Source organism: Nuphar pumila, chromosome 2, assembly GCF_984573655.1.
Source record: "Nuphar pumila chromosome 2, dmNupPumi1.hap1.1, whole genome shotgun sequence".
NCBI lineage: Eukaryota > Viridiplantae > Streptophyta > Magnoliopsida > Nymphaeales > Nymphaeaceae > Nuphar > Nuphar pumila.
The window spans coordinates 98,966,173-98,976,341 of NC_143250.1; the positions used below are offsets into that span (position 1 = coordinate 98,966,173).

The 10,169-nt window shown below is 38.9% G+C and overlaps 1 protein-coding gene across 1 annotated transcript; it reads right to left on the reverse strand.

Moving 5' to 3' along the window:
- Positions 1 to 4,910: 4,910 nt before the first annotated feature.
- On the reverse strand, positions 4,911 to 8,897 carry LOC149846356 (dehydration-responsive element-binding protein 2C-like). Its single transcript, XM_089996316.1, has 2 exons — positions 8,414 to 8,897; positions 4,911 to 6,354 (listed from the first exon to the last, which is right to left on the reverse strand). The coding sequence occupies exons 1-2, from the start codon at positions 8,464 to 8,466 to the stop codon at positions 5,226 to 5,228; spliced, it is 1,182 nt and encodes a 393-aa protein (XP_089852442.1). The 5' UTR covers positions 8,467 to 8,897; the 3' UTR covers positions 4,911 to 5,225.
- Positions 8,898 to 10,169: the final 1,272 nt, after the last annotated feature.

Here is a 10,169-nt window from a genome sequence, read left to right on the forward strand (position 1 = left end):
GATAGCATACAAACCATCCATGGCATGACTAATGAGAGCATACATACAAGAATTTAAAATTTCTTAAGTAGCATATTTCAATAAAAGCACCACATAAAATTTAAAGAACGACATGTGCATAAAGTCACCAATTACGATAAACACAATACATATAACAAAAATTGGTTTTTTTGTAAACAACATGAAAAATATATAAGCATATTTTTTAAGATTTTAAGAAACCACATATTCTTGCAAAATATAATTTTCATTACGATATTTTTCAAAAAATATATATTCATAATCAAAATATATACTTCAAGTAAACATTTTTACAAAAAAACATATGTCAGAAAACAATAATTTCTACAAATTCTAATTTTAATTAATTTGAAAACATATTCATTTTTAATAAATAACCACAATATTTCAAATACATTTTTAAATATATACCATAAAAGTTTAAAGTAGAGAATCCAAAGAAAAATACATATCGGAATATGAGAGTTGATTCCAAGCTATCTTTCTTTTGAAGCACAAACACGAACAAGATGCCAAGACCAAGATGCCTTGCTTTGATACCATGTCACAAAATACCACGGAACCTAAGACATTCCAAATCGTAGTCCAAATTAGGGGTGGCAATCGGGTCGGGTCGGCGGGTTGGCGGGTCGGGTTACCTCAACACGAACACGAGCCGTTTATTAAATGGGTCGGATGTGGCAAACACGAACACGATCCATTTACTAAACGGGTAACCCGACACGTTTAATAAACGGGTCGGGTCGACACAACACGATTACACGGGTTGCGGGTTGACGGGTTAGGGTTAGATAAGTTATATATATATATATATATATATATATATATATATATATATATATATATATATATATATATATATATATATATATATATATATATATATATATAAACGGGTTGCGGGTTGACGGGTTCGTGTAAACGGGTTGACCTGCCCGCCTAACCCGTTTATTAAACGGGTCAAACGGGTTGGTGGGTTGGCATACCTCTAACACGAACACAACTCGTTTAATAAACGGGTTAGGCGGGTCGACCTGTTTAAGCCAAACCCTAACCCGGCTAAGAAGCGCGGGTCAGATTTTGCCACCCCTAGTCCAAATGCTAATCTACATATATTTGAATACTAACAATATGCAAAACTTGATACAAGTGTGAACAAATGATTTCATTCATAATGAACAAAAATACATAAAAGAAATAAATACATAAAGGCCTCACTACAATACACTCAAAAACACACAAAAGAACCTAAAATTATCCATCACCCTCTCACCCACAATAGGCACACACACCCTATATATATAGAAAGATAAAAGAGAGGAAGAGATAGAGTAAAGAGAGAAGAGAGAAAGTCGTCTCTAGCCATTGGACTAGAAATCTAACTGTTGGACTTAGTTCCCAACAAAAGTCCTGTTGGGCTGAGTTCCCAAAAGTTGACTTTACAATGAATATATGTATATAAATATATATACATATATATAGTATACAATATAAATATTATATATATATAATATTATATTACATACAAAAAGGCTAGAGTAATCTTAACATCCGGGAGGCAAATGCACCTGTTAAGAAATTGGCAATGTTTGGAATCCTGTATTACATGCAGCTGACAAAATTTTTGATTGTTATAGTGTTATATGCATTTTCTTATTTGCCATAAGTAGATTGTCAATTCAATATAGTAAAATAGCTCCTCCATGTGAAGAGCCTTTCACAGTTGTTGCTAATTCACAATTATTTTGATTGAAGTATCATCTGTAGCTGTTGAATAGAGTATGTCAAGCTCTTAGGGAAGTTCCTACATTGAGAATAAATTTTAATTTAGCCTCATACTAGGTGTCAATAACAATATATTTTTGTGCGGATGAACATCTTCCCAATAAGATCATGCAAAGATACATTCTCTTTATCTAGCAAAAATAGATTTGTGACTCCAATTGAAGTCCCAACTACAGTTGCTAGAGTGGAAGTGGTACAGGAAAATGAAGCAAGAAACAGTTATTTCAAATTTTAGAGTTGGGAAGTGAGAAGTGGATGAGAAGCAACTTGAGGAATCATTTCAGAAGATATATAATCAGTTGCGAAGGATATAACATTTTTGCCTTGAGTAATTTGAAAATAGAGGTCATTGCCGATAAACTATATTAGCCTATTAAAAAATATCCGGAATATCCGGATCACCTAAAAGAATACCATAAAAGTGTTCCTGCAATTAACATTGAACAATAAGCTTACTTTGAACACCAATCATCAAATAAGAAGAATTGCTAAACAATGATACATATTTTCTACTATACGTTATCAATATATAATAACATGATAGCTGGATGGTTAGGACACACATTATCATAACCAATGGCATTCTGTTTCAAATCCCATGGAGGTTATCCCCCAGCTTGCCTATAAAAACTTCTATTTAGGAATTGGGATTCCTGTGTGATGAGAATCGCAATTTCTCATTAATTCATATGTGGATGAAACATGCTTTACACGAAGCGTGATTCTTAATCTTCCTAGGTGCTTCTGATCTGTGGTCGAAACTCTTTTTATTTTGTCCACTAGTTTAGCCTCTTTAGGGTGTGTTTGGCCATTCTTACACAAATATGTATTCTAAGGTACATCACTTTTGAATGGGAAACTGATGGTCATTTTTCCGTCTACTTTACCTCATCAACCTGGTGCTGTCCTCTATAAGGTTTTTAACTGCTTTGCCTAGGACAAGATTTGGATCACAACTTGCGAGCAAAACAAGCATAAGATATTAACAGGTGAATATCCATCTTTAAAAAAATGGTTGATTATCTATATGCTTTTCTACGTAATCCTATGGCTGGTGTTGTCACAAGCAGCTGCTTTGCAGTCAAGAAAGGAAGCAAAAATTGACAATTTTTTAGTTACCTCAACTCTTGTCGTATTAAACACTATTGGCACAAGGCTTGAAATTCAAGGGAAAATTAAAGACTGGACTAATACAGAAAATAAGAAAATTTCTCAAATTTACTCAAACATGTGATGAAGCAAAAAATAAAACAAAAATAAGCAACATTTGACAAATAAATGGTGAAAGAAGAATAAGGTTATTTGGGGGTTCCTGTACAAATTGGCATGGTTTTGGAACAAAAGTTGAATCCTTTACCCTCAAAATGCCTTGAAGCACACTTTAAACACTAGTCCTACTTATATGGTTGTGCTGGAGTTCAGGTTTCAATTTCATTTATCGGATCTGTTCTCAACAAAGAGGTCTACTTTCATTTTTCGCTTTAAATGTCACTTTTTTCTTTGAATTGTGCCATTGCTTGTAGAATTTAACATCAGTGTTCTAAATGTTCAGTCATTTGCATTTGATGTTTATCTTTTGGTCTATATCTGCTGCAAAACTTGTATGTTTTGCAATGTTGATGATGCTTGCTTAGTTAAAATTTAGACGACTGAATGCATAGAATGTTGTGTTCCACATTGCTGTATTGTGCTTGATGTGGGCATATTGTCTGAACATCAAGGACGGCTAGGTGTTAACTTCAAGAATATTTGATACTTTGCTTATTAGGAAAATATTCTTGAAAAAGTATAGCAGAATTTTGCATATAAAAAACGTTCAACAGGAGTACTTTTTGAAGACTCTTTATGGACTTGGCTTCAAGTCATTGGATGGCTCATCAATTTACCGAAACTCTGATGTGCAGATTTTTGCAGGTAGTGTTGGGTTCCATGAAGTTCATTGGTGGTTCACTTTGTGAGGTGGATCTTTCTGCATTGAAATTTAACAAAGATCATTAATTCTTTATACGGATAGATGAGCTTAATCAGCAGCAATTTGATTTCCTTCTCAAAGAAACTCTAGAAAAGGTCAATGAACTTTGCGAGGGTTGCTTTCACTGCCTCTGCCTCGGCTATCTTGTTTCACTGGATTTTGGAATGAAGCAAAATGAGGTATGGGGATTATATGATAAATATTCTAGTGCACATGAAAGTACCTCCTATACCTCCTAAAATCTTTCCACTTTGACATGATAAATCCATACAATAACTGCTTGCTCACGATGCACCAATTTAGAGTTTAGAAAGCACAAAAGTCTGGTTCTATCTATTGTTTTGGGCAAAGAGGTATCTCTGCAACTTGGACCAGCCAAGTACCTTACACATCACTATGAAGAGGAAAGGATGTCCCAAAATTACCTTTGGACATCTGACAGAGAGACTTGGAATCCTATACATTACTCCACATCAGATGACGAGAAGTTTACTGTCAATACACCCCCAATATATTCAGCCTCCTATTGAAGTCCCATCCATCACTCCAAATTAGAACTCTTAAAGACTCAAGCTGGGAAAGTTTTGGGAAATTCTAGTCTGTAATGTCATAAGTTTTAAGGATTTTCTGTTCCATAATTATAGGCAATTAAATTCAATAATTATTGGCAATTGAGCCTTCTCTATTATGACCGGTCCTATATTTACTGATTTTCCAGTATCTTGTGAAAGAATGCTTGCACAACACAGCTATTTTTCAGCCGTGTCCCATGATGACCTTGTGAAACCAACAATTTGAAAAGACCAGTTTGTGAGTGGAACAGTTTTTAGAGCGTCCTTGACTGTGTTGACTGTGACATGGACAATGTTAACCAGAGGTTGACTTGCATCTTCTGTAGATTGTTGACTCTGTTCTGACTGAAGTCACTGAACATGACAGCTTTAATAAATCATTTGTAGGACCGAGTCAACTGATTCTTTGTTATCCACAAATACACACGAGGGAGTGACCTATTATTGAAATGCATTGCGCTAGAGAGAGAGGGAGAGAAGAGTTTTATTAAACTGCAATGCATTCAACAATTTCAGCATGTGTTATATGAATGTCACAATGGACTCGGAAGAAAAAGAGAAGAATGAATGACTGGTCATGTATTTTTTCCTTATGCACGGATTGCTTATGTATATGTATATATTAGAGGGAATTTGCACTCTATCTGAACAAGAACACAAAATCAAAAAGTTACATAACGCAAACCCTGACAGCCTCCTATATATACGTCCATCACCTATAAGCAATGCCATCACCAAACTTTCTCCAACCAACTAACCCTCTCCATTTTACCCTCACCAACACTATCATCCCCTAAGAACAACCCAAAACTAAGAAGACACCTAATTGCCTCTTCTAACAGCCACTCCCCATAGCTTCTCTGAGTAGTCCTCACCTATGCATCCTTGGGCCCACTTTGCCTGCCGTATGGGTCCCCATTATCCCACTCGAACAAGGGAGATAGATAAGGAGGTGATTCCAACTCTGCTTTCATGAATTCATCACCATAATGGTCTTCCCCTTGGGCAATCCCATAATCAAGAGCATCCATGTACAAAGACCCAATGTCTTGAGCGTGCTGTTCCAGCTTGAAAAAATCAAACTCTCCACAGTCCATGCCGGCAGCAGCTTGCTCCATATGCTCCAGGCTACCGAGCAGCTTTGCGTCCGGATTCTGCAGCTGGAACGACAGAGCAGCTGTGCTCAAGAACTCCAGCTCTTTGTTTTCAGGGTTACTGTTCAAGCCAATGTTCGTCGATGGTGACTTGCTTTGGTTTTGCTCCGTGTCAAGCATAGCTAGTAGCTCGCCCACATCAAACATCCCATCCTGTGGAGGTAAATCCTGCATGTTATTCTTCAGCAATGCCGGTTCCTCGCCCTCCATCTTGGGCTTGACTGCAAGGGTGTTCTGGTGAATATGCACATCGTCTGCGACTGTCATAATGTTTTCTTCAACTTTGGCTCTCTCTTCAGTGCTGGTGCTGCAGCCACCCGCTAATTGAGGAAGATCACCACTACTGGCAATTGTCATTGATGAAAGGAGCAATGAGCCAAGCTTGTCGCTGATCCCTTCTTTGCTGGAAGAAGAGCCATGAGATGTGATGTCATCCCTGGAGCAGCTGCTCACCTCTCCTTGCGTCAAGGATGAGTCCTTTGAACCACTTGAATCTGGAACATTGAGGCGGGCAGACGGGCCATAAATTGCATGTGCAGCTTCGTCGTATGCCCGAGCAGCTTCCACAGCAGTGGGAAAGGTTCCGAGCCAGAGTCGGTTTCCTCTCTCTGGCTCCCTGATCTCTGCAACCCATTTCCCCCACGTCCGCTGCCTTACACCCCTGTAAATGCAGGTGGGGTTCTCAGGTCCTCCTTTGCCAGTCATGCAACCTTTCTTCGAGCCCTTGGCAGGAGCCTTGCAGACCCGTTTGCCATCTCTTGCCTCTGCTAGCTTGTTTTTCTCCCTCCACTTTGCAAGGATATCAGCTATGGATTCCCCCGCATGGCGCCTGCTTCGGACTCTCCTTTTCCTGGTCACAAGAAGAGAACTCAGAAGTTGCAAAGAGGAACAACCAACACATCATTTCAAGTGATCTCATCAGAGTTAGCAAGTATGTCAACCAGTAAGAGTCCCTGCTAGCAAAAGATATGTTAACAAACCAAGAACTCCATACAGTTGGAATCTAGAGGAGATTCATATAGCTAGATTCCCATTATATTCACATTACATTCTGCGCTGGTAGAATCACACACACCAACTTTTCAGCACCTCAAAATAGAGATGAAAAGAGTCAGAAATGTCACGGGTGCACAGCTCAAAATCGTATCCTTGCTGGTAAGAGGCCACAGGTCTTTAGCACAAGCAAGAATGCTCAAAACTCTCAAGGTACGGTTTTCATAATAAATGTCTCTATTCCAAAGTACACATAAAGCCACAAACTTTTCATTTCTATTTTTTTTTGCAAAGTGATTCACACGTGAGTGGCATGTTTCGGTCCTCTTCCCCATTAGAAAGAGTGAGCCATCGATTCAGGTATAAGTTACATTCAGGTACAAGATACCTGGACAATTAGACATCCAACCTGTAATGGCTGGTCAGGAGGGTGGGTCTCTTAACGCCTTCTTTTTCGTTCTCATTAAAATTATTTCACCAAGGCTTGCCATTTAATGCATGCACAAGTCCGCACCATGCTTAGTAGGTTAAAACGACACTAAGAAAACATGACAGTAATTATATGTTAAGTTGAGCTTAAATTTCATGCCAAGAGCTGCTGCCATACGAGAATCCCAAGTCCTCACACCATGTTAAAACAAACCTTTCTTCAAGATAGGACCTCAACTTCTTCCAAAGGCTAACATCATGGTGTCCGTGCATGATGAATAAAAACTTACAAGTAGTCCACCAAGACCATCATCAAGAAGAGCACTTAAAGTGCTGCATGGGACCATACATAAGCTATGTAAGAGCCAAGAATCTAGGTGACACTAATGTTGCAGACCTTAGCAATGGGCATTCAGCTATGCAGGGCCTGAAGATCAAAAACCCAACTTTTTAACTAATAATTGCAATGGGTCTTGAAGCCCATTTTGGTTGCCAATTTCCTAATTATCAATGAACAATGAAAAAAATGCTACTAGGAACCCTAAACCTCCACCCCTAACAATAATCTAAGACTAACACGAAATCGTGAATACCCAAAACTCAGAAAATTGAACCGAATCCCAAAAGAGAAAAAAGGAAAAGAAAAGAAAAGGAAAGCTAAGCTCTTCCAGCTTCAAACCTGGGAACTTCATCATGAAGATCATGGAGTCCAAAACTATAGAAAACAATCTGAACAGAGCAACAAAAACCAAACACCCCAGATCCCCGCCCCAACTCCAGACTGAACATTAACATGACACCCAGCTCAGAAATCTGAACCAAGATTTCCGGACAAACAAAACAGAATAATAAAACTTAGGATTCACTCCCAATTCCATGGCAAACTTCGACATGGATCCATCAATACCCAACTCAGAGAAATTAACCAAAATGGAAAATGAAGCCTGAGAGAGAGAGAGAGAGAGAGAGAGAGAGAGAGAGAGAGAGAGAGAGAGAGAGAGGTTGGGATGATGAAACAGAGACAATGCAAAGGACCTCTAATTCAATTCAGAAAAACTGGCCACCGCAAGAAAAGGAAAAAGATCATCAAACGGTGCAAACACAAAAGGACTCCACGAGCCACCACCACGAAATGCAAACCATCCTCTAAATTCGAAATCCTCACATCCCTCAAACAAAAAACACAAACCAATACCAACAGTAATCATGTCTCTGGAACGATGCAGCAGATTCCCACCTTCCCCCCTGCGTCTATAGCCTCATCAGCAAAACAAGCAAACAAAAAAGAACAAAAGAAACCAATCAGATGACCACCACCAACTCCCCAAAACCCTAAACCCCCACCCACCACCACAATGCCATAAAGAAACCACAAAAGCATTTCCAATCAATCACAGAACAAACAAACCACAAAAGCATTTCCAATCAATCACCGAACAGACAAACAAAACCCCACAAAGAGAAAAAGAAAGAAAGAGAGAGTATACCTCTGAGGCTCCGTTTCAGGCCTCATGCTTTGCTCGTTTGAAGAAGAAGGCATGAATGAAGACGCAATTCAGCAGCAATATGAACAATCCTTCTCTCTCTCTCTCTCTTGGGGGACAAACTGGAGTTTCTAGAAGGACGGGGAGGATGAAGAAGACGTCTTTGATTCTTCAAAGCAGAGAAAGGAAAGGAAAAAAGACAAAGACAGAGAGATTCTGAACGACGCTTCGCGTCCCGACGTTAGCCAAACGAAAAATAAAAAAAAAAGAGTCTAGACGGCAGCGCTTTCGCACTCTATTTGTATTCGAGGAGGGTCGGAGATATTACATCCCTCTGGACGTGGCAAACCTTGTGAGGAACCGCGTCGTAACGCTGGCCTCTAGCTTTTGCCACGTGGTGGGAAGCTTCTGGGGCGGAGATGTCCTCGTTTTTCTGCCCCGTGCCGGTTGCTTCGGGTCGAAGTATTTCCTGTGTCGTCTCTCACTCGATCCGTCTCGGTTTTTCGTTCTATTGTTAAATAAATTTTCAGTTACATTATTATTATTATTATTATTATTACTGCTGCCAGTTAAGTACTAGAGAGACCCAATTGTTTGTTAACATTGTTATTTTATAATTGTATCTTCTTCTTCTTCTTCTTGCCATTTTAACTGCCAAAAAGAGATCGTTTGCTAACAATTTGAGACATGAGGCAAATTTATTTGTCCAAGTTTTGATCAGTTTCCATCTATAGAGAGCCAAAGGTCTTTGTCCCTTTTCTTGTGTTTGTGGGGTCTTATTGTGAAGGAATGTAAAGCTAGGGAAGCTCCCTATGATAGTAGTATGATCTCAATTGTGAAGCTTGATTAAGCTTTGGTAATAGTTTTCTTTGCATGAAGATACAAAATTACGAAAACAATCGGTTTTCGTCGTGCCGAATCGGATTCGGTCGGCCAACCTGACTAACGTCTCGAATCTAGTGGAAGAGACAAATGGAGAAAGGGAGTTATTATTCACTTATTGTATAGAGGTTGCTTATGGCCGGAATTAGGGTATGGATAAGACCTAGGGTGATGCAACGGGCGTGCGTGAGCGCTGGTTTTGTTTCTTGTGAATGACAGTTATGCGCATGATTTGGCATAATCCTTTTATTAGGCAATGGCGTCGTATTCAGTTATGCGCATGATTTGGCATAATCCTTTTGCATGTGAGAATAATGCTACATTTACTATTGACAGTACCATACTATTTAGTGAGTTTTTGCTAACTTTTCTATTGTTAGATCATTTTTGTGGAGTTAAGTGTAGACTAAGAGTTACAAGAGAAAGAGAAACAAACCTTACTTCAGGGATACAAGCAATGTCTATGACTACTCTATTGCCTTCTCTGTGTACGGATACAGAGTAAGGGGAGGTATTTGACTGTATACGGACTAATGAACTATAACGAGCGCAGTGAGTAGTACAAGTGACTATTGGCTGAAAATAGGCGTTGTGATTGTGCCAACTCTATTCCTACGAAACTTGCAAGGTAGAATTGGGAATGAGAAAGAAAGAGCTTATTGCTAAACAGACCACGAAAAAACATTATTGATTATTTGCTCCACTTGTCTGAATCTCTTCTTTGTCCATGGGAAGGAACCAAACCAAGAGTGTTAGTCTTCTGGATGCAAGGTTGTTAGCATTGTTTTGAAATCCTCCATCAATAATGTGTTTCATGTTCTGCCACCGCTTTGCATCTCTATTTTCTTTGATGAAGTGAAAGTCACCCATTGCAACA

What these genes read in the sequence shown, in the direction of transcription:
- LOC149846356 (XM_089996316.1), bottom strand. Translation starts at nt 8,466, where the DNA reads ATGCCTTCTTCTTCAAACGAGCAAAGCATGAGGCCTGAAACGGAGCCT. An exon ending in CCTGAAACGGAGCCTCAGAG is followed by an intron (nt 6,355 to 8,413) that starts GTATACTCTCTC and finishes TCTTGTGACCAG; the next exon opens with GAAAAGGAGAGTCCGAAGCA.